The sequence below is a fragment of the Colletotrichum truncatum genome (genome assembly GCF_014235925.2).
Source record: "Colletotrichum truncatum strain CMES1059 chromosome Unknown Contig_0006, whole genome shotgun sequence".
In the NCBI taxonomy this organism is placed as follows: Eukaryota; Fungi; Ascomycota; class Sordariomycetes; order Glomerellales; family Glomerellaceae; genus Colletotrichum; species Colletotrichum truncatum.
This window is the reverse complement of record NW_027222403.1, coordinates 949675-974891: the sequence shown is the minus strand read 5'-3', so window position 1 is coordinate 974891 and position 25217 is coordinate 949675. Positions and strand designations below refer to the sequence as shown.

General features: G+C 50.8%; 8 protein-coding genes across 8 annotated transcripts; 4 read left to right on the top strand and 4 right to left on the bottom strand.

The window, feature by feature from the left end:
- Positions 1–584: 584 nt before the first annotated feature.
- CTRU02_209541 (uncharacterized protein) lies at positions 585–3404 on the bottom strand (the record flags this gene model as incomplete). The annotated part of the gene is made up of 8 exons (XM_070205283.1): positions 585–587; positions 755–855; positions 917–1426; positions 1493–1700; positions 1759–1862; positions 1950–2220; positions 2275–2568; positions 2625–3404. The coding sequence occupies 8 exons, from the start codon at positions 3402–3404 to the stop codon at positions 585–587; spliced, it is 2271 nt and encodes a 756-aa protein (XP_070060931.1).
- Positions 3405–5862: 2458 nt separating this feature from the next.
- On the top strand, positions 5863–8051 carry CTRU02_209540 (uncharacterized protein; the record flags this gene model as incomplete). Its single annotated transcript, XM_036732698.1, has 2 exons — positions 5863–7873; positions 7921–8051. The coding sequence occupies 2 exons, from the start codon at positions 5863–5865 to the stop codon at positions 8049–8051; spliced, it is 2142 nt and encodes a 713-aa protein (XP_036575547.1).
- Positions 8052–8259: 208 nt separating this feature from the next.
- CTRU02_209539 (TPR domain-containing protein) lies at positions 8260–9078 on the bottom strand (the record flags this gene model as incomplete). The annotated part of the gene is made up of 1 exon (XM_036732699.1): positions 8260–9078. The coding sequence occupies one exon, from the start codon at positions 9076–9078 to the stop codon at positions 8260–8262; it is 819 nt and encodes a 272-aa protein (XP_036575546.1).
- Positions 9079–11608: 2530 nt separating this feature from the next.
- Positions 11609–16929, top strand: CTRU02_209538 (Multidrug resistance-associated protein 1-like protein 5; the record flags this gene model as incomplete). The annotated part of the gene is made up of 15 exons (XM_036732696.2): positions 11609–11647; positions 11755–12060; positions 12114–12654; positions 12714–12937; positions 12995–13274; positions 13330–13563; positions 13625–14334; positions 14384–14546; positions 14617–14994; positions 15053–15176; positions 15231–15302; positions 15354–15404; positions 15458–15522; positions 15576–16644; positions 16713–16929. The coding sequence occupies 15 exons, from the start codon at positions 11609–11611 to the stop codon at positions 16927–16929; spliced, it is 4473 nt and encodes a 1490-aa protein (XP_036575545.2).
- Positions 16930–17157: 228 nt separating this feature from the next.
- On the bottom strand, positions 17158–18036 carry CTRU02_209537 (uncharacterized protein; the record flags this gene model as incomplete). The annotated part of the gene is made up of 2 exons (XM_036732697.2): positions 17158–17606; positions 17688–18036. The coding sequence occupies 2 exons, from the start codon at positions 18034–18036 to the stop codon at positions 17158–17160; spliced, it is 798 nt and encodes a 265-aa protein (XP_036575544.2).
- Positions 18037–19374: 1338 nt separating this feature from the next.
- On the top strand, positions 19375–20061 carry CTRU02_209536 (guanyl-specific ribonuclease N1; the record flags this gene model as incomplete). The annotated part of the gene is made up of 2 exons (XM_036732695.1): positions 19375–19678; positions 19829–20061. The coding sequence occupies 2 exons, from the start codon at positions 19375–19377 to the stop codon at positions 20059–20061; spliced, it is 537 nt and encodes a 178-aa protein (XP_036575543.1).
- A 1787-nt stretch (positions 20062–21848) lies between these two features.
- CTRU02_209535 (alanyl-trna synthetase) lies at positions 21849–22670 on the top strand (the record flags this gene model as incomplete). The annotated part of the gene is made up of 1 exon (XM_036732694.1): positions 21849–22670. The coding sequence occupies one exon, from the start codon at positions 21849–21851 to the stop codon at positions 22668–22670; it is 822 nt and encodes a 273-aa protein (XP_036575542.1).
- Positions 22671–22905: 235 nt separating this feature from the next.
- CTRU02_209534 (3-hydroxyacyl-CoA dehydrogenase) lies at positions 22906–24798 on the bottom strand (the record flags this gene model as incomplete). The annotated part of the gene is made up of 3 exons (XM_070205282.1): positions 22906–24002; positions 24038–24670; positions 24723–24798. 3 exons carry the CDS (start codon positions 24796–24798, stop codon positions 22906–22908), a joined length of 1806 nt encoding a protein of 601 aa, XP_070060930.1.
- Between the last annotated feature and the right edge of the window lie 419 nt (positions 24799–25217).

Here is a 25217-nt window from a genome sequence, read left to right as displayed (position 1 = left end):
TAAAACCGTTTGCTCTTTGACAATGTGACTGGTGGTGTATGATCAACGAATAATGTCTAGTGTATGGGAGCGCGCAGGTTCGAAGGTCTGGATATCATATGTTTGGAGCAAAGCTTGAGACTGTGCTGAGTTGGCACACGAACATTATGTGGCTGAAATTCACAGCAGACATGTTGGCGCTGTCGAAAAAATGAGATGGTGTTACTTTCTGCTCTTCGTCAAAGATTCTGTGTGGAAACGACTCTGATTTTGGTGTGTTTTATGGAAATTTCCCTTGATTACTTGGGGTTGATTGTATGTTACATCTTGGAGATCTATAAACTATCTTATGAACAAACAGTTATTCTCAGCTGAAGTTGTATTCCATAAGCATCTACGTAGATATACATTTCTATGTTCATGCTTGAAGAAGGCGACAGTAACGAGAAATTCGGAGTCGAAATTCACATTTTCCAGAGGTAGCCAAGTCTCTGTAGAAAGTCGCTGCTCCAATCACCCACGAGCACAACCTTTCATAGTCTACAACAAGCGGGATTCGATTCAGAGGTGCGTACGAAAGTGTCCGTGTTCTTAAAAACTATACTTTACTACAAAAGAGTTAGCCTGTCATTGCTTCCATCACCATGATGTGACCTACTTGAACGCTACTCCCGCGTCGTTTGAAGTTATGCCGTCTTGAATAAAGTCGTTTGACCATTGCTTATTATATCTAAAGGAGAAACAAGGTTAGGCATCTACTGTGAAAGTTTCTCACATATACAAGGGCATCGTCATACTGGTTGCAAATGTAATACGGCTTGTACTCGCCGCGGACGATTTGGAGTTTCCTGTACAGGAATACCGAGGCGCATTGACCTTAGATGTACGGTTAGCAAAAGTCTGATATCGGTGACACACAGGTACTTTGAGAACATACCAGTACACTTGGAAAGACACCAACTTTCGATGTTGTCTGTGATTCCTTCACTTGCGCTGTCTGAGGTGTTGTCATAGAAAGCACTGGCCACTCCGTCTCGCTCAAGGACTTTCGCGAATCCCTGGGGGTTGTCGCTCCACGAAGGCTTAGGAGGTGCGGATGGCTGCGCTGAGGGGGCAGAGGAGGGTGCTGCGGATGTCTGCGCAACGCGAGTCGACGCTGGCGGCGTCGAGGTGGCAATACTTGAGGGCGCCGCAGAGGTTGCTTGGCAGCCTGAGCTCCCGCCGGAGGGGTTGGCTTGTCGTCTTCTGCTTCCGCTGACCGAGCAAGCGAGCCCACGAGGATCAATGCCGTTCCATATCACACTTGGCTCACCCTCAACTCTCGGGTACGCAAGGGACTGGATCATAGATTTGACATTGGCAGCCACTTTTCCTGGAACTTGAAGGCGAGCCTTGTGTTCGTCTTGGGAAAGCCACACTGCGATGACACCGGCGACAGTTGGGGCGGCTAAGGTTTCTCAAGGTTAGCCTGTTTGTGATCCTACTAGGTCAAAGATTTCTTCAGTATACGTACCGAAAGAGGTGCCATAGAGATCCTGCGATCCGGCCGTTCTGCCCGAGGCGCAATCAACGAAGCCAGGGGCGGAGACAGTCAACTGGCTTCCTGAGCCCTGGGAGAAGAATGCGCGATATCCGTCGTTTTCAACTGCGCCCACGACGATGATGTCCGTGGTAGGGCCGAAAAGAGCAGGATATTCCGTAACATCGTCAACGCCATATTGCTGTACAAGGATGTTAGCTACGAAACCGAGAACACAGAAGTAAACGGGAGCTTCTTACAAAGTCGTTGCCCGAAGCCGTAACGATAACGATGTCTTCCGCCATGAGAGCGACAAGAAGAAGCTTGTAGGCGGTAGTCGTAGAAGACAGCTTATCCGGAATGCCTAAAACCGTCAGTCAGAGGAGAGAGATCATGGGCGGCAAACAGGGTTGGTTGGTCAGAATTATTAAATGACTAGGCCAATACTTACGAGATCCAAGCGACATGTTGATAACCGCTTTTCCTTCAAGCTTCTTCTGGTACACGTCATTGCTGATTTCCACCAACGCGGTAAAAATGGCAGACAGGGAGAGACTGCCAGGTAGCTTAACAGCGACCATGTCGGCATCCTTCGCGGTACCATATACTGGCCCACCTGCCTTGGACGCAACACACGAGCCATGGTTCAAGAAGTCTGTCTCATCCTGTGTGGCACCAGGGGCGTACATGAAAGATTTCTTTCCAGGCATGTTTGTCCATTCCTGTTTAATCATCATCAAAAAGTGATCTTCATCTCAAATTCGAGGTACCCATACCGTGTTCTCTGCGTTTGCGCCTGTGTCGATCACGTAAATCGTAACACCTTTGCCCGCTTCAGAGGCGTACCCGTAGCCGGGCAGGTCAGCAAGACTGGCTCCGGCGGGTTGTGAGATGACCTTGAGCTCGTCTACTGCATCGGACTGCAGTCTGATGTCAGCCGGGTTGGGAACGCTGGTCTTCGGTGAGCCAGGCGGGCCGGTCGCTGACGCCCGGTGTGTCGCCGATGTAGGTGGCGCCGACGAGGGCGGTTGTTCGTCTTCAAGCTTTTCATCTGGGGTAACACCGGCGACCTATGAAATCTTCGGCTCAGCATCTTTCGTAGAATGAAAACGTGTTGTTGACTTACACCAGGCTCTTTCTCAATAGTTGCAGCCAGAACAGAAGTAATGTTAGCCTTGAAGAATGCCACAAGACCGGTACGGTCACTAGTGACTTCTTTCAACGAGTTGGGCGCAGCCTCCTTTGAAAGCGTGCTGTTGAGACTTTGCGTGTCTTCCTTTGTAGCATTTGTAGAAATGAGGATGATGTATGGGGTAGGGGAAGCCGTGGATGAAGGCGTGCCGGATGAGGTGGAGGCTGCGGAAGTGGTGCTAGCTGGAGCTGTGGAAGTCGGAGTAAACGGGGCCGACGATGAGGCAGGCCGGGATTCACTCTCCGCTGGGTCTGAAGTCTTCGGGTTTTGCGTTGGTCTCGGGTTTGAGACAGTTTCGATTTCGGGGGTATCACCGTTGGGACCTCCCGCCGTGATGGCTACAACAGTACCTGCAGCTAAGGGGTGAGCCACTCCGTTGACCATCAGAGTAGCGCCCCCGGCACCGGCCAGGTACGTCGCGCCGATCACGGCCACGACAACCTCGCCATCGGAGATGGTCGAAGTTTTCGGTGCAGAGCTAGATGTCCCAATCGTCGTGACAGAGGATATGCGCGTAGATGACCTAGGATCCGGCGTGATAGGAGGCTGTGTGGACGAAGCTGGTCTTGTAGTGTTTGACAGAGGTTGCTGTCTGGCAAGTAGATGGCGTCTGTCATGTAGGTCATCATTTCGGCCATGGTGGTGTGGGTGGGACAAGGCTCCGCTGGTCAGGGAGAGCGCAGCGAGCCAGCAAAGTAAGCTGTCAATGTGCATAGTGAGAAAAGAATGACTGTGGTTAAAGAATGAATGTAAGTGATGGACGAGTGTGAAGGCTCATCAATCTTCACAGAGACGTAAGCATTTTTATCTTATAAGGTATACAGAGAGCCGCTATCTCGGCCATCGACGGACAAACCGACGATCAAAAGACATCTCTTTTTTAAAATTCTCTCAAGTATAAAGCATACTGCAGCACCTAAACTCCATCTTTCTGCTAAGATCTGCAATCATATAGTATTCGACTGCGGCTGTGAGCAATAGCAAAGCCCCTTGCCAAGGTAGTAGTAGCCATGCCACGGCCACTGTCAAGTGTAAGCCGAGGAACGCCCAATCCTCAGGGTACATTCCAACCAGTCATGTTACGACTTGAATCCTTCTTGTGGGTCATATCCCGCAGTGCTTTGGTCAGGAGATTGACTCGTTCCCTCGCACTAATGCTGTGTGGTTCATGAGAGGTGTATTTTTGGTGCATATCTGTCAACGTGTAAGTATATGTCGGATTTCGTCTAAGCCCCTCATTTACTTTGGCTTCGAGTTAAATCCCCTCCCTGTGGGCCATCTGCCATCAAAGTCAGGCCGATGTTGGGATTTCTCCCTTACAAATATGAGGTGCATAGGGGGTGTAGTTATGACGGATTGCGGCCGAGATATTCACCGGTGGTAGAATAATCTAACGTCGTTCAAACTCTAAACCATGACGGTATGCTAAAGTCTTCGTAATCAGATGGGGGGAACTTTATTGTCCAATTGAAACAGTGGTCGCGCCTTGCATGAGCACCCTGTCATTAGTGTCGTTAGCCGTACATCTGAACCCTGACTCAAGGCCAGACAAGGGTATCCTCAGGATTTTAAGGCTGTCTTTTCTTAGCTCGTCGATATCTGCGACAGCCAAGAGGCGTCAGCAAAAATCGGATCCAACGGCTTGAAGACAAATTAAGAGGAGGCCCTACGGGAAACTTGCCGTCCAAAAGAGCCTTTCTTGGTTCGCGATTACGAGAGGTTCGCGTCAATGACGTATATTTATCAGTCTGCCACAGCCACTTTGTCCCTCCGCTCCTTTTTATGGAGACGAACTTGATCTTTTTGGGCCTAGTACACCAGTTCAGATGGTTACAATCCCTTAACAAGAAACAGTAACTACTGAAGATGTCGACTTTACCCTGCTACTGGCCCCGCTCTTCTCATTCCTGTAACCTTTGAAGGGAGAGGCCACCAAGGAGATGACGGTACTCGGCGTTAAGAGCGAAATGGTGTTTAAGAGCGGCGCTTTTGCAGAGTGACTTTCATGTGCGCATGTCATATCTTCATGCCGAAGTCACCCAGTCCTCCAGCAAAAGAGCGACGCATTCATGTTGTTTGGCGATATCTTCACCACCGAAATCTTCTGGAATAGGCTAAGCTCAGCAATACGAAGAACCTCCGTAGGTCCGTAGGACAAAAGGTGAACGTTGTACTTCACTTCCTTGTCGCGACATCAGAGTGCTTCTGATAAAACTTGCTGTTGGGTGCGAGAAACCTACGAACTTTGGTAGCAGTGTGATTCGGAAGCCTGTCATGCTTTAATGAAGCGCCATTTAGCATGTATGTTATCAATGGAAAGGGTTCTTCGAGTCATTTTGGTGGTATTCGGTGCTTCTCACTTCAGGCGAGCACCTCATCATTCTGCTTGAGTATATCATTCTTTATTATACATATATTTAAGTCAATGCCATGTCAGTCGTTGTGGACATCGGAAGCTGTGGGTTAATAATTGGTGAAACAGCCTTGTGGGCTGTTGAGTTGTTACAGTGTGGTAGGACCACAATGCGGCGGGTGAACAACGGACAGACTCCGTCAGACCACTGTGCTCCTCATAGTGAAGCAGGGTCCGCGGCGCCTGTATCGGCTTTTACAGGCTGCATGTCCGCGGGCTTCCGCATCGGACGTGCGTCTTCTCCGGCTGAGTTGGCCGCTAAACTTGAGCGTAAGAACACGAGAGATTCCGCTGCTCGCACCGTTCGAACCTATTCACTTTGAGGTTGCTTTTGACCTTGGGGACTTGCGCATCTAGAGCAGGCTTTCTGGGCGGGAGGCTGGGTATCTCGTAGAGCGCATGATTTGATTTCTACGTTTCCGGCGGTGTTCCGGGTTGTCGAATGAGAGTCGGGCCGGTTCCTCACCTTGAACTGCCGTTGCCGGGAACGCTGGACTACGCAACGAGATCAGGCCACCAGTCTGGAACGGTCTGCTCTGGCAACAGGGTTCAAATACAGTCCGTTTCGCTGGCAGCGTCCAAAAATCGGATTTTAGCCTATTAACCCCGAAAATCAGTAAACTATCACAACAGGGGTCAAACTGGCCCAACTGGCCCAACTGGTGTAAACTGGCCACTGTAGCCCAATTGGGCCACTTTCGTGGGGCCCACGTAGTGAAATCTCTGTAAATTACAATATCTCGTGAAAAGCTTTTCGTGATGCCTCCTCGGCGGGCTCGGGCCCCCTCAATTGATAATACCACTGGGCCGGCGAAGCGAAAGCGATTGAAAACAGCAAAAGCCCTAGAGACGAATACAACAACCGGCTCGCCGTCGAGGGTAGTTATCGTACGTACGAGGGCGAGGGCGAGGGCGCAGGCGTCAGAGCCAGCGAAGACCCCAGTTAAGCCACCTCGACGCCGTCGGGTAGTGGTGATCCCTTCCCCAGCCCAGAGGGTTGCTCAGTTAGCAGAAACAGAGACAGGAATAACTCAACAAAACCTCGAAGTTGACGAAGTCGAGGAAACCCAACCGGCAGGCCACTATGAACACCAAGCTATTGGGCAGTCAACGCCGGGCCAGCGACTTCAATATAACCTCAACCTCGATGAGGATCCTTTTGCTGTTACGCCGGCAAGGCCTGGTCGACGGCCTTTACCTGATACCCCAACTCCTCGACGAACGCAACCACAGTCAATCAATTTAACTGTTACGTATACTCCTCTCTTCTCAGGCGGTCGCTCGCCGCCAAAGCTTCCTGAGACTATATACAAGTGGATATTTGACGAGGAGAGCGAAGTTGGTCATAAGTTGATTATCCAGTGGTCGAAAATCGAGAGGGATTTGGCGAAGCGAATCGACGCCCGTTTAAGGGCACAATATAATATCGAGAAGAGCTGGATTACCACGAAAATCGCCTGGAGAAGAATAGGATTAAAAGCAGTAACTATTGTATACCGCGAAGAATTCGCTGTTGACAGTGGCAACTGGCCGGTTGTTCCATGGTATGATATTTCGAAGCAAATTATCGAGAATAGTCGCCTTGGTGAGGTTCTTCTCGATGTTGAACTGGCCTACTCTGTCACTCCTACTGTAGCCGCAGTAGGAGAGCTAGAAGGCGTAGGATCACCACGAGGGCGACCGTCTCGACTTAGTCAACGTCAGACTGTAACAAATACGATGCTTCAAGCGATTGAAACAGAAGGCGATCGAAAGAGGAAGTTATTTCGAGACCTTCTTCGCCATAATCAGTGTAACGATTCAGCAACCTGTCAGAATACCTCGTCAGCTGATCCAACAGTTAACTGGTGCTGGGTCAACGCAAGAAAACACTATAAACTGACCGTATTTGATTTCGAGAAGTGGCAAGAAGCTATTCAGAAGGGCGAGGAAGGCGTATCAATATCAAACCCGCCTGCCCGCCTAATTGTTGATCTTGTTCAGCGTGAACAACGCGATATGAAAAAGCCCGATAAATCAGCAAATCGAGGAGGCCAAAATAGCCTAGGTGAAAAGTCTGCTAATAGAGGGCTTTCAGACACACAAGACCCAGCAAATACTGCCAATAATAATAGCGCAGTAGTCAACTTCTATGGCCTACCTCCGCCAGGCGGCCCAACGCAATATTGGCCAAAGTTGCCGCCGCCAACGATGCCGCCCCAATATTGGGATCTTGAGCCTCAATTTCAACCGCAGTCAGGTGATTACTCTGCCCGTCGGCAAGTAGAGGCTCCGATTCGTTCTTCGTCGCCAGTTGTTCCTGATTCGCCCTCAAAAGCAACACGCCAAGTTGATGAGTTCGTTTCGTGGTTTCTAGCTGTGAACGGCAAGAAGTTGGGTATTGACGAAGTGAAATTTACTCCGTTAAAGGCTTCAATAGTCAGTCTCCGCGTTATTCGTGATTACCCAGACAGCTGGTTCAAGGAGGTAGGGTTTTCACCACAACTTACCGCAGCAGTGAGAAAATCGATCAAACTTTTCACTACAACACAGCAATTTTACCTCCAACAGAGCGAACCTCTCGCCGCTGTACAATCACTCGTACAGGCAACGAAAAAGCCAGCAGTTGACCGTGAGGTTGAAGACGAAGTGTATAACCGACTTTTTGACGAGCGATTCGGAGAAACAGGCAATATCGAACGAAGCGCTAGTAAAGTAGGCGAAATAAGCGTTCCAGCGGGTAGGATCTCCTCACCGCTGCCAACTGGCGATATTGAGTTTGGTCGAGGTGGTGAGTAATATTGACGGAAGTGACGGCGTCAACTAACCAGAAACTAGAATTAGACCTCTTCGTCTCCTCGCCGCCGCCACCAATCCTTCCTCCTAATACCGAACAAAATCCGATCGAAGTCTCAGACTATATATCGTCGCCTTATACCCAAGAGGAAGAGGAGGTTAAACTAGGATAAATAGCAGCGACTACTGCTAGCGGAAAGCTTTGCTTGTGGATGTGAGCTGCCCTGCAACACCCGGGAGGATCAACCCAAAGACCGTTAGGTAGGTAGCAGAGCACTTTGATACGCCACGGATACGATTTATTTCACTATAGGCCTGACTTGAGGTTGTAAATACAGGCATTATTCATGTTTTTCTTCTCCTACTTCTCCTACTACAAGTTCAACAACTATTTACTACAAGAGGTGGATTCAACTCTCCTCCTGCCTCAATATACATATCGCTACTCGTCATAGCGTCACAGAAGATATCCTGTGTGCCGTCGAAGTTGATATATGAGTTACGGAAGTGCCCAGCTATCTGTGGGAGACGTTGCCCAACCTCAAGCGCGCAGTCGCGGAGAAACTCAGCAAAATCACGCTCGTCTAGTTCGTTAGTATTCCACGTACGGAATGTCTTTTTTACATGCTTTTTGAGGTCGCCAAAATACTCCTCGATGGGGTTAAAGTCAGGTGAGTACGGCGGGAGGAATTCGAGGCGTACGCCAGCGGCCTCACACGCTTGCCGTATATCCCCTTGCCGGTGAAAAGAAGCATTATCCATTATAATCACTGACTTAGGCCCAGGGAATATTCCACACTTTGGCAGTAGAAGTTGCTGTATCCACGCAGAGAAGCCCTCGCCATTCGTCGATCCAGTATATACCAGCAAGTCTACGATACCGTCAATTGCGAGTGCTGGCAGCAGTTGTATCCGTTGACCTCGCTCGAGGGGAACTGACCGCGTTGGCGTCAGACCCTTAGGCGCCCAACCCGTCCTTCTTCTTCCAGTGTTTTTATCAACGCCTGATTCGTCTACGAATATTAATTGTTCTGGGTGGTATCGACGTATACGATATAACCAATCGTACCGTAATTCTGGGTTTCGTTGTGAAGCAATTATGTGGGCTTTCTTTCTCGTCCAGCCAGCTGCGTGGAGGTGGCGGCTCAACGTTGATTTGCTGACTTCGAGGTTGAACTGTTCGTATAGGAATTCTTGCATCTCTTCGAATAGGAGGTCGTTACGATACTTTAATAATTCGAGAAGTTCGTTCCGATGCTGTATTTCCATCTTCTGCTGGCTTTCACGCCTTCGAGGGTATTGTTCTACCTCGCCAGTTATGTCGAATCGACGACGCCATCGTCGAATCGTTCGTTGGCTACAGCCAACCGCCTCTGCGATTTCTTCGTCGGTTTGAATAACAGAGGGAAGAAGTAGGTTAACTTTCCTCAGCTGGAGTTTTGAGAGACGTGGCGCCATACTGACGCGTTGAAATGAGTAGATTTGACGATACGGTGGCTAAATGCAGCTGAATGCGACCGTTGTAATTTTCCCAGCGAAAAAAACGGAGTTTAGCATGGGTTTGCATTAACCCCACCCTAGGGGGGTAAAAACTCGATTTTTGGACGCTGTCAGTGCAACGGACTGTAAATGAACCGAAGCCCCCACTAAAAGCCACAGCTGAACGCATGTGGGGAAACGTTGGTTACATAACCAGTGTTAGGGAAAACTCCAATCCACACGCTTCAAATAGAAGTTCCTTCAAGCAGCGGTCATTGCAATAGCTTTCTTAGCCTGGGAAATATCAGAGTGGAAGGAGGCCCAACAGGATAAAACCTCGATATATGTGCTCTCCTTTGCAAGGAATTACCCTTGCATTTACCTGTCAAATGCGGGGTTCTCAAGATACTTACCTACAGCTTATTGAGAATTGGACACGAGTTGACAGGCTTCACACAAAGGAGAATGACCAAAATATGACCGGAAAAGGAGTTCTTAATTCAAACAAACGAATAGTCGCCTATTTGGCATGCTGAAGGCACGTTTCGGCTTACCAACTTCGCCTCAAGACATGCGTCTGTGCCAGTCTCGCCCTCTTTACTCCTTCAACACCGTCCTCCTTCCAGCGTCTGTCTATAAACCATGTTGGTCTCAGCCCCTCCGCTAACAAGGCTAGCCATGTTGTTGCAAATGAAATGTTACGAAGAGTTACTGATGTGGGAACTCTTGGCAAACGTCAATCACATGCCAGTAGACGTGACAAGCGCACGAGATTCCATTCACTCCTGAGAGCCCCTGTAGATCCGTATTGCCTAGTTTGTGACATAGAGCAAGGTCTTCTAAAGACAGTCTTGCAACAAAGGTAAGAATATTCATGAAAAATAAGAGCAAGAAGCAATGTATTTTAAAAAGATAGATATCATTAAAAGATAATGATGATAATAGCGCGAATGCCTGTCTATCATGCTGAGGGGTGAATCTAGGAACTGATAAGCATAATCCGCCTTGTGATGGTTGATCTGATGGTCGAACATACAACATTTGGTTCAACGAGTGTCAGAAACTCTGCCGGTGGTGGTGGCTCTGGAACGGTTTAGAACTTGGCGTTGGCCAGGCCAAAAAAGATGACCAAGTGGATACAACACGATTCAGACCTATTGTAACTGGCAACGCTGTACATTTAAGGCATAAGAGTTCTAACATTGTTCAGAAACAAATGAGCTGCTGAAGGCTTCTCGGAAGATAATCGGTTTGGTGCGCTTCTGAGTTATGGAGTTATATTCATAAGTCGTGTACTATGTTTCCGGGATTCTTGCTGACGGACTGCTCGTAAATGCTACACTAGATGTTGACGTTGCTCAGTCCCATGACTTTCCACGCTCATGGATACATAGATATACCTTAGCTGGCTGACCAATCGATAAATGATGATTTTCTACGTGAATAGCATGATGTCTTTAGGAGTTTTTAATTTGGTGATAGCGAAAGAGAACACCGACATTGATGCCGTAAGTATTCTATAGATTATTGCAACAAGTTTGCTGAATGGGTTGCTCAGAGAACTCCTCGTATTCATAACCAAGTCCACACTGTTTCATTCACTTTGTTTTGAATTGCTTCCCGAGTTCGAACTGCGCTCTGGCGATGCATTGGATTTTGAATACGGTGTCGTTATGCTGACATCGTAACACGCCACGTACAGATCCTAGAAAGGGACCGGTACTGTGAGCTGTAAGAAATGGAAGATAAAAATTATCAATGGCGTTCTTGATTTCTCCATAGAGTTCCCTCCAAGTTAAAATCCCCACAAATCAAACCCTGTGTAATCGGAGTGTTGAAGCGAATACCCTACCTAATCACGGTACAGTTAGTAGGGGAGCTGAAAGCGGTAAGATTACCTTAAACTGACAATGTTATTGAACATCTCGGGTATCCCATCGGAACCAACCTGCAACAGTCGAAAAAGTATCGGGTAAGAAACCAAGCTCGATTTATGAGCCCGCTGGAGTTTTTGTTCCCGTGACTATTGCCTGCTGACGCCATCACTACCAAGACAACGGAGTTTTCTCCCTCAGCAAAAAATACGAGATTACCAGCTGTATCGTCAGCAAGGCTCCCTGTTCCAGAGCCCCCGGTCACACCTTTTCGGGCAGGTCAAAAGGGAAAATGCAACAGCGGATTACCTACAAACGTGGTCGCACAACGTATTGCCGGCTATCCCCGATGCACAAAGGGGCTGCCGTGCCGCGAAATGCAGGGTCGCGAATCCTTCGCCAGCGCGGCGAGTGTCGTGATTGAGACTGCGTACGAAAGCTTCTTGCGCCAGAACTTCGGTCGTCGTCATCCTCGACACGAGGCAACTGTATGCGATTGCATTGTGCTTCATAAACATCTTAGCTGGACGCGCCGGCCGTTGTCCTTTCGCTCGAATCGCAAATCTTCAAAGCGTCACTTGCAATGGGTCTGGGACTGCGTCTGCAGGTCCCATTCGGGGCGGCTGTGTGCCCCCAAGACGATCTCGGGAACCTTCTGCTAGGTCCCCATCGGGGATGCTTGGAGACATCCGCCGCTAACGGTCGTTTTGAAATATTCTTCTCGATAGGATTCTACTCAATCGCTCTCATCTTAGGCTTACATCGGTTATTGCAGCTGTGGAAAAGACCAGTTGTGACCCAGGCGACAATATGGGCAGTCGTCAAGATCGTATGTTGAATACCTGAAGATGACATCGAAGAGTCAGCTGACGTTGTTTGAAGATCTTTTGGCATATCCTCGCCGGTCTCCAGACTGCAATCTTGACTTTGTCAATAATTAGAGGAGAAACCGGAGGTGCCGCCAGCATCGGCATCGCCTCAAGTGCGCTCGCTATCGCTTCTAGCATTCTCTTTATCTTCATCTCCAAATTGGAACACAGCAGATCGCGCGCACCGTCGGCGTTGCTGCAGACATTCCTTCTCGTCACGCTCATCGCAGATGCACCTGGTGTTCAGAGTCACTGGACCAGCTACTACAGGCAAGATGGAGTTATCGCTTCTCTTTTGACCCTTCAGTTAGCGGTAAAAGTTGTGCTGTTGGTCTTCGAATCAGCATCTAAAGAGGCTTTCATTACCATTCCGGCAACTCAGATCTCCCGGGAGGAATTGTCAGGCATCTTTGGCAGAAGCCTCTCACTCTGGATCAACCCCCTGCTATGGCTAGGCTGGAGGAAGGACTTGACAATGGATGATCTCGAACCGGTCGACGAAGCATTGTCTGGCGGAATTGCGTTGGAGAAACTTTCTGCTGCATGGAAACAAGGTTCGTCAACTCTTTTCGATTTCTTCTTCAGGCGTTTGTACTCATTGACATATCTTTAGTCAACCAGAACCGAGAGCATGCTCTCGGGCTGGCAGTATTGAAGGCGTTCAAACTACAGCTCCTCTCCATCCATTTACCTCGCCTGGCAATGGTAGCTGCCGGCCTGGCGCAGCCGCTCTTGGTGCAGGCTACTATCGAGTACATCCAAAACCACAACGATAAGTCAGTGCGCTACGGGTATACGCTCATTGCCGGGTATGCTGCCGTTTACCTTGGTCTCGCGGTATGAGAGCCCTTCTCGACAGACATCTCTTACCGCACATTACTAACGAGTCACTAGATATTCAACCTCTGGTCCGCCCAGCTATCCTACCGCTTCGTCACCAGCGTAAGAGGCGCTCTAATTGCCCTCATCTATAAGAACATGCTCTCTCTGCGCGCCGAGACGGGCAACTCCCAGTCTGCGGTTGCGCTCATGAGCACCGAAGTCGACCGGATCACGGTGGCCGTGGAGTTTTCCGTGGCCATCATTCCAAATCTCATCCAAGTCGCCTTCGCCCTGTGGATTCTGGGCAGTCAACTCGGCGCCGTTTGTATCGCGCCTGTCTTAGTAGCCGCCTGTGAGTCAACCTCATCCTTTCAGTGTCTTGGGAACAATTCTAAGCGTCATCGCAGTAAGTGTCTCTGCAGCCACGAAACTCGGGAAGCTGGTGCCACCGCGTCAGCGCCGGTGGATGCAGGCCATCCAGAAGCGCGTCGGCGTCACCACCGAAGTCATCAACTCCGTCAAAGGCGTCAAGATGAGCGGGCTGAGCGGTACAATCCAGGACCAGGTGCAGGGTCTAAGAGACTTTGAGCTTGAAGAGTCCAAGAAGTTTAGAAGAGTCCAGATACTCAACGTCTTAATTGGTATGTTGCGTCTTTTTGTAGTAGCACCGGATCGAGAGCCCCAACTTACAGCCATCTGTAGGCCAGTTCCCATCAATCATTTCACCGGCTGTCACTTTTGCGGCCTTCGCAGTCGCACAGACCGTGTCAAAAGGAGAACCGCTCAACGTCGTCCAGGCCTTTACGTCACTTAGTTTGCTCAACATTCTAATCATCCCCGTGTCCGAGCTGGTCATGATCCCCCACAACCTGGGCTCGACGATTGGTTGCCTTGATAGAATTCAAGAGTTCTTGGTAAAGGAAAAGAGCGTTGACTACAGAGAATTTAAATCGACCAACCAGCAAGAATCGAACGGGACGACGCAGTCGCCAAGCAGTGACAAGCCCTTGATTAAAGTGTCTAATGGATCTTTCAGTTGGCATAATGACAAAGCTATACTCTACAACCTCGAATTAGAGATTCAACCATCGCAGCTCACAGTCATTGTCGGGCCCGTCGGTTCTGGCAAGTCTACTCTTCTAAAGTCCCTCGTCGGCGAGACGTACCGCATCTCGGGAACGGTGGAGTACTCAACGACCGCGGACGTGGCGTACTGCGACCAGGATCCCTGGATCCTCAACCAGAGCATCAAGGAAAACATCACTGGCGGCGCGAAGTACGTGCCCGAGTTCTATGACCAGGTCGTGCGCGCTTGCCAGCTTGAAGAAGACCTGCGTCTACTTCCACAGGGAGACGAGACGATAGTCGGAAGCTCGGGCGGTGCCCTCAGCGGCGGACAGAAACATCGTATCGTAAGTTGTGGCTTCATTATTTGATGTCAGCCATGTTAACTAGTTGTAGGCGTTGGCTAGGGCCGTGTACAGCGGGAAGCAGGTTGTGATCATGGATGATAACTTGAAGGGCCTTGACTCGAAAACTGCTTCCAAGTGTTTCGACGCTCTATTCGGTACTCAAGGGCTCCTGCGCGGTCAGGGGAGATCGGTGCTGTTTGCAACTCACAACGGTAAGAATAATGTTATGTCATGGGAAGGTCTTGGAAGTTTATAAGAAAGATACTGACTGGTCACTTTCAGCCCAATGGCTACATGATGCAGACCAAATTATTTCGCTAGATGGGGACGGAGAGATCTCTGAAAGAGGCTCCTACGAAGAGTTGAGCAAGACCGGGGGCTATGTCAGCAAACTTAGGATCTCGCAGCAAAATGGAGAAACCGAAGATGACACCGAAGATGACACCGAAGATGAATCCGAGGATACGAATGCGCAGAATCAACAGCAGAGGCAAGACAAAATCGCCGCGACCGCAAAGCCCAACGGCGTCGAGAAAGGCAAGCCCAGAGGAGCAGCGAACACCAGCGCGCTCTTGTACTACATCAAGTCAATGGGCATGTCGCCATTCTTTTTGTTTGCAACGATGGTCCTCTTTCAAGCACTCTGCAGGACGATGGAGCGTAAGGCCACCCCTGATTCCTTCGCAACCGGGGCATATGGGTACTCACAGTTTTACAGGTCTTTGGGTCAAGTTCTGGGTCGCCGCCAACGAGAGCGGCACGGAGCAAAATCTCGGCATGTGGGTTGGGATCTATGTGCTCTGGGGTGTTTTGACTGAAGTTGCAGTTGGCATTGAGATTTAGTAAGGAATCTAACGCCGGTCTGTGTCTTGCGAGATTGCTAACGGCGCGTTAAGCTACTTCCTCGTCGTCATTATTCCTCACTCTGCCAAGGGGCTTCATTTCGGCGTCCTCAAAGCGGCGCTGGGGTGAGTTTTCTGCTCCAAAATACGAGTCTTTAACTAAATGCGCGATACCAGGGCACCGCTATCATTCTTTGTCAAGACAGACACGGGATCCATCATTAACCGGTAAATACGGCTCACACTCTACTCGTTCAACACTTCATCTAACAGTCTCCCAGATTTAGCCAAGACATGAACCTAATCGACCTCCCTCTCCCTCTCGCCTTCATGCTCGCCTTCGACTGTAAGTTACCCCTCCATTCACTCGACCGTAGCAACAACTGACCGAGTCATCAGACTTCACTCTCGCCACCGCAGACCTTATCCTAACCTGCATCGCAACCGGCTACCTCGTCTTCGCCATCCCGGTCCTCGCCGTGGTCCTCTATTCCATCCAGCGCGTCTACCTCCAAACATCCCGTCAAATCCGTCTTCTGGACCTTGAAGCAAAGTCTCCCATCTTCTCCCACTTCATCGCCTCCTTCTCGGGGCTCATCACCATTCGCGCGCTGGACTGGACCGCAAAGGCACAAGCCGAGAACCTCGAGCGACTCGACAGATCCCAGCGCGCATTTTACATCATGGGCAGCCTGCAGAAGTGGCTCCTCCTCGTGCTCAACCTGACCGTCGCCGGGCTCGCCGTGTTGGTGGTCTCACTGGCGGTCGCTCTGCGCGACAGCATCGACCCTGGCCTGCTCGGTGTCGCGCTCGTCGGAATAACCGGCTTCGGGCGCATTCTGACAATGCTGCTGAACTACTGGGCCAACCTGGAGACGAGTCTAGGGGCAGTGGCAAGAATCAGGGAGTTCGAAGCAGATACGCCTGCCGAGCGAGACGGCGACGGTGATCTGCCCGAGGGCGAATGGCCTTCAAAGGGGCGTATCAATATCAGCAACGTTTCCGCGGCATACGACGACCACCAAGTTCTCAAGGACATCACCCTCGACATCCAGCCGGGTGAGAAGGTGGCCATCTGCGGCAGGACAGGCAGCGGCAAGTCGACTCTCCTTGCGCTCCTATTGCGCCTCCACGATCCCTCGGCTGGGAAAATCGAGGTTGACGGCGTGGATATCTCGTCGGTGCCAATTAGTCTGTTGCGCAAGTCTCTCGTTGCGCTTCCGCAGGATCCGCTCTTCCTCCCGGGTACGGTGCGTAGGAACCTCGATCCGTTCGACGCCCGCGACGACGCGGATATCTGGGACACGCTGGAAAAGACGGGGTTGAAAGCTCTGTTGGAGGACAAGGGCGGCCTCGAGGCGGACCTCAACACGGACTGGCTGAGCGCGGGACAGAAGCAGCTGTTTTGCATGGCGAGGGCGATTTTGAGAAACAGTCGGGTGCTGTTGCTGGACGAAGCAACCAGCAGGTATGTGATGGACTAATTACTTTTGTTGTTGATGGTGTTTGGAACAGTTTGCTAATATTTTCTCGCAGCTTGGACCAGGCAACGGAGCAAATTGTGCAGGATCTCATCCGCAGCGAGTTCGAGGGGTGGACCGTAGTCGTCATTGCACATCGCCTACAGGCCGTTGTTGGTTTCGACAAGATTGTGGCCTTGCAGGATGGAAAGGTTGTCGAATTTGATCATCCCAAGACATTGCTCGAGCGAGGCGGTGTCTTTGCGTCTCTGTGGAAGCTGCAAGAAAGTTGAGCATATGCGTTTCTGCTATCGTTTGTTTTCCTGTGTTAACCTCGTGTAAATTATTACTTTCTTGATTCCTTTTTGGAGACTAGTTATCAACTGCTAGACATTTCTTTTGTGGGTGTCTCTGGTTTATAATTGTAATGTTATAAGATGTTGGTTTTCAGAAATTAGTCTCATTAGTCTTATATGAATGTCATTTTCACCTCATGGTCTCCTCGCCTAACCTGGTTTCGTTCATTTGCTCTTCATAATGTTGACGGCCTTTGCAGCATCATCCTTCAGCTTGGAATCAGACGAGGAGGTCTGTGCTGTCTTGAACTCATCAGTCCAAAGGTCCCATCTCTCCTGGTTGAAACCCTTCCAATCCTTGGTCTCTTCGTATTTGGTGCCCGCAATACCTGTCCTCTCCTCAAGCTTATAACCATCTACAGAGAGTTTCTTCAAAGTGTCTCCGGCGTACTGAATCCACAGATAAGCCTGTCTCACGGCGGCTTCAGTGTCTGCCTCAGCTGGGTGTTCTTCCTCAAAGGCGGTGCGCAGCGCCCAGAGGCCGAACATGGAGAAGTCGAGGGGGTCGGAACGAGTTCTGTCAATGGAGGCGCGGGCTGTCAGTTGGGCGAGGAAGGCCGCAAGGTTGTCCCAGCTGGCCCTTTCTTCCTTGGATGCAGAAGCATCGGTGACGTCTGTCATGTTGTTAATGGTAAGGTCTAGAGCCAGCAAACCCCTCGCTTGAGCATTCGCACAGAAAACTCAGGGATACATACCAAAGTTCCATAAATCGCGAGCAACCCATCCAAAAGTAGGCAGGTCCTTCCAGACAACACTCTCTTGAAGATGCAGGGCTTGGCCGTTGGAGCCAGTGACGGTGGTCTCGCGCAGACGTTGTACGAAATCGGCGAGGGGCTCTTGTTTCTCTGGGGATGTTTGCTTGGCGACTGCAAAAATGGCGTTGTATGTATCCCAGAGGAAGTCTTCTAATTCGGACTCGGAAGCCTTGGCCAGATCGTTGAACTTTTGTACCGTGTCCTCAAGTGACTTCTTATCACCAGCCTTGACGAAGGCGTCAAGGGCCTTGTAGGCAGGGAGCGCAGCAATGGCACTGTTAACGCTCATTGTGCGGGAATAGTTGTGAAGATTGTGTGAAGATTGAAATGATACGAAGTTGTAACGAGGCCTTTTCCTAAGACGGCGGGGGTTTGGCAGTGGTGATGTGAGGTGTAAAAGATGCAAAGCGGAGAGGCAACCTGGAAACCATGGAAAGTGCAGACAACCCGAACCCACGTGGAGGCGTATCGGCCTCACTGACGTCGCCGTTGTCGATGCAGTGGGCTTATGTAATAGACGGAATGTACGTATACATAGCAAGGAGGCCCCACATTTAGCTTGCCACGTTGTCATTCCATCTGGGAAGGCACGACCAGTGAGGACTTGGTAGGCTTAAGGAAGGCGCAGCTAGATAGGCATTCAGTACGGAGTATGTAGACATCTCCTGATGCCACTTACTAGTACTATGTTAATGTTTTTGCCGTTGCCGCTGCAGGGCCGCGGCGTGGTACAGGAACGCGCAAGCCGGTTCTGCAAGCCCAGATATTGTAGTGTGGCTTTTATTCGCAAACATTAGCTCTGAGGCCGCCCTGTGGCCCTATGGAGCTGAGCAACTGCGTTGTACACCCAGTGTTGCACGCCCAGTGGTGTATCCGAACTACGTATACGTACCTAGGTAGTATGTGTATGTGTATGTTTATGTGGGTGTGACTCTTCTAAGCTGAACTGTTTTGCATATTCGGCTCCTTCCTCCGTAAAAAGAGGAGATGGTAAGGAAAGGGCGGCAAGCTAGGTGGGCCCAGAACCGGGCGGCCTCTCCCAAACAGGCACAAGTTTAAGCTTATGTGCTTAATTCCAGCACCGTGATTGGCTCAAAAGACATTACACGTGACTTTGACTTTTTCTCTCAGCGGCCTCGGGGTCCCCTAAGGTGGTTCTTAGGGGCTTCTAGTACGTACATTGTAGTGTCTAGACAGCTGAACCAGGCGCTATCGATTGCCAGATGCGAACTTGGCGGACGGGATCATCGCGCCGGGCCAAGTTCTGGGCGCCTCCTTGCCAGTTTTCTGTTCCTTTATTGCTGTTTTCAAACATTTGCATTTCGAAACCCCATCAAAAATCTAACCCATCTTTTATTTATCGCGGGGCCGTCCCTTCCTTCCATCACGGTTAAATCCACTTTTTGTCCCACGTCTCGAAACCGTTACACCAAGAACGCTTCTTCCCGCCTCTTGCCGTTTGCTCATTCTTGGTCGATCTCCTTTTTTTGGTTTTTTTTTAACTTTTTTCTTCTTTTCTATAACCTCATCAATCCGTCACTCCCGCACACTTACTCTCACTCTTATTCTCTCACTACAACCTTACATCGTCACATCGCCTCTCTCGATACCCGCTCATTTCACCAAAATGGTTAGCTTCAAATCCACCCTCGTCTTGGGCCTTTGCGCCGTCCTCACAGCCGCGAATCCCATCGCCCTCGATAAGCGTCAGGGAACCAACAGCATCGAATCTGTCACCTGCGGTACCACCAAGTATTCGCGCAAGCAGCTTAACGAGGCCACCGCTGAGGGCTGCCGTCTTTACGCTGCAAACCAGCAGCTCGGAACCAGCCAGTACCCCCACCGCTTCAACAACCGTGAGGGTCTCGTCTTTGCCACTTCTGGTCCTTACCAAGAGTTCCCCATCCTCTCATCTGGCAACTACACTGGCAGTACGTTTCTCCCTTTCTCCCTTCTGTCTTCTCTCTCCCTTTCTCGCCTGTTTATCATGCGGCCCGATGTTGTTCGGATGCAAATGTGCCCCAATGGAACCCCCGTCTTGGCATTCAATCCTTTGCACGGCCGCTGACATGCACCCGCAGGAGCTCCCGGCGCCGACCGCGTCGTCTTCAACCCCTCTTACCAGGGCAGCTGTGTCTATGTCGGTGCCATGACCCACACCGGCGCTGCCGAGCGCAACGGCTTCCTCGCTTGCAACGCGACAAACTCCAAGAGCAGCGGCAGCGACGGCAAGTCTGCTGCCTCAGGCCTTACTGTCTCAGGCCCAGTTAGCTACATTCTGCCCGTGCTGTCCCTGCTCGCTATTGCCGCTTAATGGATTGACTCTCAGACACGGCGGGGGAATGTAATGAAAAAGGCACTTGTTTGGTACGATAGTTACCGAGGGCTCTTAAATGCGGGTGTTGGATATTACCGCAAACCCGGGTTCTAGCCCTCAATGGACCCCCAAACGAGCGTGGGAGTCCGAGCTGGGAGTTCCGAGAGAAAGTTGGAAGCTGTTATTTCAACGCGCTTTAGATATCCGAGCACAGCTATCCGATTATTATTTTTACTTCATAATAAGTTGAAACTTTGGGTACCTAGGTAAATGAAATGTATCAACCATATGAACGCATGAATTTGCAGATGGTCAACTCACATAAGACGTGCAGAGAGCTCTGGCAGGTTCCGTTTCCGTCTGCGGAGAGTGACCTCATTGGACCGTGCAACCCATGCGCGAGAGCTGGATGAAACGCGAAGCCTGACCTGGACTATGAGGGATAGAAACAATGGTCAGAAGATGGGAGATCTGAGGAAGCGGCTGAAGCCGGGACAGCCTTACCCCCGCGGAGACACTTGCAATCACCCCAGAGATAGTTCTATCGTGCAGCATGCCGCTTTGGGGTGGAGATTCCTTTGCTGCAGATGGGAAAGATTTCATCCTATTTTTGTTTGCCATGGCCACTACCTGACATTTTGGTTGGAGGAGAAGGGCACTTGAGTCTACTATGCATGTAGCCAGTAAGAGCTGGCTGGTACTAAACAACGTGGAGGACTTATCACATGACAGCAGTACCAGTCCAAAAATACCATTCAAACAGGGACATGTATTTCAATCCTCTTTCGTAATATCTTCAACCAGTCTTGTTCATTACTTAATCATTGAAGGAAGACATCTGGGAGTCTGTTTTACCACAACGTGGGTACATTGGCTTGGCTTGTTTGAGCAACTAACGTGTCTTGGTATGTATAATGACTGATTATGTTTACCGTTGTACCCTCGAGTCTATGCTAGAGTAAATCTATCAATATATTAGCCGGAAGAAGGTTCAGGATCATAAGAAATGGTTCAATTTTCATGCGTCTAACGCAAGGTGTCTCTACATACATAGGTAGTTGAAAAGATGTTGCAACGGTCAACTAGTGACAAAGATGCAGACTGTCCATCTAATAATACTTGCTCATCTAGTAGCGACAGCTGCATTCGACATATTACTGTTTGGGGTACAATAACTACAATAGGCAAAATTTCCAGAATCAGGTAGCTGGCACGCAATTACGTATATCGCTGGCCGACAACATTGAGATCTTGTGAGTATTGAGTCACCAACTTCCATATGCTTCCCCTATTATTTCACAAGCATAGAAAATACTTTTGATTCCGTGTCTTTTCTCTTTTCTCTTTTGATGGTAAACACAGTGTGTTCAGAAGGCTCAGCCAATGAGCCCTCAATCAAGCCAACTGCAGCGACAGCATACGAGGCTATCTCGGTTTACTATGCAAGCTTACTTTGTAACTCTATCGTAGAACAACATACCGTACCTCGCCGAGACTTTCTTAATGAGAGCTCAAAAACGCCATGCAAAGATACGGTGCCTGTCAAGTCCTCGCTTAGTTGACACCTGGTCGAGTTGACTGTGTCATTTTAACGGACCCACTTAAACTCCCTCAGAAGGGCGCTTGAACCACATTTCATCATTTTCACGCCCTTCATGTCAAACGGCCACGGAAGCCATTAGAACAACGAGGAAGAGCGGCGACAACAAACATTTGAACCGGTACAAATAAACTTCATCCCCAACTGAAAGTTTGGAACTAAAAACCGAAAATCATCAGTCAAAATGGCCGCGGCACGCACATACCTGGCCTTCCAGCACAACGCCAAACTCCACACCCTCAAGACAATCGTCACGGCGATCCGCCCCTTCGCAGACCTCGAAGAAGCAAACCGCCTGCTGTTCAAAGATGGCAGCGACCAAGACCACGTGATCGTCACTGAAAAGACCATCTTCCACCCCCAGGGCGGCGGCCAGCCTTCCGACGTCGGCTCAATCACCGGCCTGTCCGGCGCATCATTTTCAGTGCGCTCAGCGCGCATGGACGCCGTCCGCGACGGACAAGTGTTGCACTTTGGCCGCTTCAACTCCGCGGACCAACAGTTCAAGGAGGGCGAGGAGGTAGAGCAGGCCATTGACGTGCAGAAACGCCTCCTGTACTCGCGCTACCACACCGCGGGCCACGTCCTCGGCGCCGCCGTCAGGCACCTCCTCGAGAACGAGGTTGAGGGTTTCGACGAGCTCAAGGCGTCGCACGTCCCCGACTCCGCGAGCTGCGAGTTCCAGGGCCTCATCGACGGGAAGTACAAGGACTCGATCCAGCAGAGGGTCAACGAGTACCTGGACGCCAAGATGCCCGTCAAGGTCGACTTCTGGGACGAGGAGGAGTTCCGGAAGCGCGGCCTCGAACGCCTGATTCCCGACCGCAGCCTCGCGCCGCCGGGGGAGAAGTTTAGGGTCGTGGAGATTGTCGGAGCCGAGGTGTATCCTTGCGGCGGCACGCACGTTGACACCACCGACTTGTGCGGCGAGACTACCGTGAGGAAGATTTCGAGGAGTAAGGGCAAGTCCAAGGTCAGCTATGCTGTTGCTGCGGAAGCTCCGTAGACGAAGATCTGAGATCCGGAGAAGAGAAAAAAAAAAAAGAAAAAAAGAAAAGAAAAGAAAAGCACATTAGAGCATAGAAGTATGAGATACACGATAGAAATGAAATTGATTTTTCGTATTAGTCTACAGGGAATCATCAGTCGTGATAGGGCCGCGTGCCCAACCGTCTAGTCTAGTCTACTCAAGAACCGCCAACATCCCAAACGCCATTGTAGTTTTACAGTTACGCACGAATCTAGTCGCGAAGCAGGGCAATACCAGAAATAGCGCGGTCGTCATCCGAGAAGAGCTTCCTCTTCTCAGACCCATCCAAGTTGGACCGGTAAATGTTGCCGCCGAGGTCGCCAAAGTAAACATGTCCGTTCTCCTTGTCCAACTTGACACCGATGGCCTCGTTCAAATGCCTCACCAGAATCTCGAACCTCTTCGCGCCAGAAGACTCTAGCAGGCCGGTCTTGGGGTCGATCGTCGCCCTGTTGAGCGTGTTGCCGTTGGGGATCTCGCCGCGGTCGGTCCAGAAGATGGCGTTGTCGTCCTCGTCGACCTCCAGATCGATGCACTCGGGGAGCTTGTCCAAGAAGCAGACAATGTCGTCTCTCGTCTCGGCCGTCTTGCCCGCGGGCATGTCGATGTTCGCGCAAAAGATGCGTCCCTGGCCGGACTTGGGCGCGCCCTTTTGCGTCCAGTAGAACTTGCCCAGCTTGGGCGCGACCGAGATGCCGACGCACCACGCCTTGAGGTCCTCCGGGTCGTTTCCGCCGACGACGAGCGTCTCGAGCTCGCTCCCGTCGAGGTTGGATCGGTACACCCTCATGCCCTCGCGGTCGCTAAAGTAAATCTTCCTCGAGGCGGGCTCGACGACGAGCTGTTTCGGGGTGTTGATCACGCCGGGGACGAAGAGGGACCGCACGTCGCCGCCGTCGAGGTTGGCGGAGTATACGGCGCCGTCCTGCTCGCCGGGGGTCCCCATGCAGGTCCAGAACATGCGCTTGGTCTGCTCGTCGATGTCGATGCCGTCGGGGACGTGTTGGCGGTCGACGAGCACGCGCTCGAGCTTGCCCTCGGGAGAAAGCTGGAGGACCTGGCCTGACGTCGTGTGGTTGTCCGAGTGCGCCAATCCGAGATCGAGGGCTACGATCTTGGGGAGGTGCGGGTATAGGCCGCCCTTTGCGGACTTGTGTCCGAGTCTGCCCTTGGAGAGGTACTCGCGTTCGAGGAAGTCGACGGTGTTTTCGGGTGAGAGGCCACGCTCTTTGACGTAGTGCTTCTCGATGAATGCGACGGTGTCGAGACCGACCTCTGTTTGTCCGTTAGCATATTCCCTTTGTTTTCGGATAAAAGATTTGTCATGGGGATGAGGGGCTTACCGTCCATCATCAGGCATGGACCCTTGCCGTGCTTGCTGAGCTCGTAAAACAGGGCATCAATCTCTTCCGGGCTCGAGACACCCTCTGCCAGGATAGACAAGGTCTCTCGCTTGATCGCCGCCCACAGACGGTTGAAGATGAATCCTGTAGACTCCTTTCTCGCCGTAAACGGCTTGGTGCCAACCTCCTTTTGTCTCTCCGTCATGAATGGGAAGATATCCGGGTTTGTGTATCCGTCAGTCATCAGCTCGACGACCATGTTCGAGGGCGGCATATAGTAATGTGTGTTCATGATGCGGGTCTTCGTTTCGTCCCTGACTTTTGCAATCATTTCCGAGGAGCGATACGACGACGAGTTGCTGGCGAGGATGGCATCCGTGGGGGCCTTGGCCTCGAGCTCGGCGAAAGTGTCGATCTTGATCTCGATTCTCTCTGGGACGGCCTCGATTACAAGCCAGGCGTTCTTGACGGCAGTCTCGAGGTCTTGGAAGACCTGGACGGTTCCAGGGCGTCTTCTTCCGGATGCTGGATAGCTGTCGACATTTTGCTTCACGTAGTCCAGACAGGGTTGATGTTGTTTGGCGTCTGGTTCGCGGACTTGGACATTGTAGCCGCCAGAGGCCCAAATGCAGGCTGCTTGTTGTCAGTATAGATGTTTACGAAGTATCGGGATTTGTTGGCTCACCAATGCGGCGACCAAGAACTCCTCCTCCGAGCACCGCGACTGGGCGGTCACTATAATCTGATGGTAGTGTAGACATTGAGTATGATTACGATTGTGAAATTAAAAAGTAAGGGTATCTTGAAAATGTTCCAATGATGTAGTATCTTCAATGATGTGCTACAAGGAGTCTTGAAGCCAAGACCCGGGACATTATTTATGTCTGCAGTCGAAAGCGACTAGAAGCCTCCGTAGAACTTTTCGGCGGAGCAACCTCGTCATCTCTCCGAAGGCGCCGGATTACCCGTCGTCCCGTCATCTTGGACGCCGTGGGTCCAGTGGCCACAGGGTCTGCGGATAGTGGAGAGTTCTGCGTCAAGAGAGACTCATTGACGGGTGGAAGAATGACGCAGTTGTTTGATGGCCTTGATCCAAGGATCGGATTTCGGTGCCGATCGCGGGGGCCGGCCTGGCCGTTGGACCCACTTTAAATCTTAATTCCGCTCCAAGCTCTGAGTA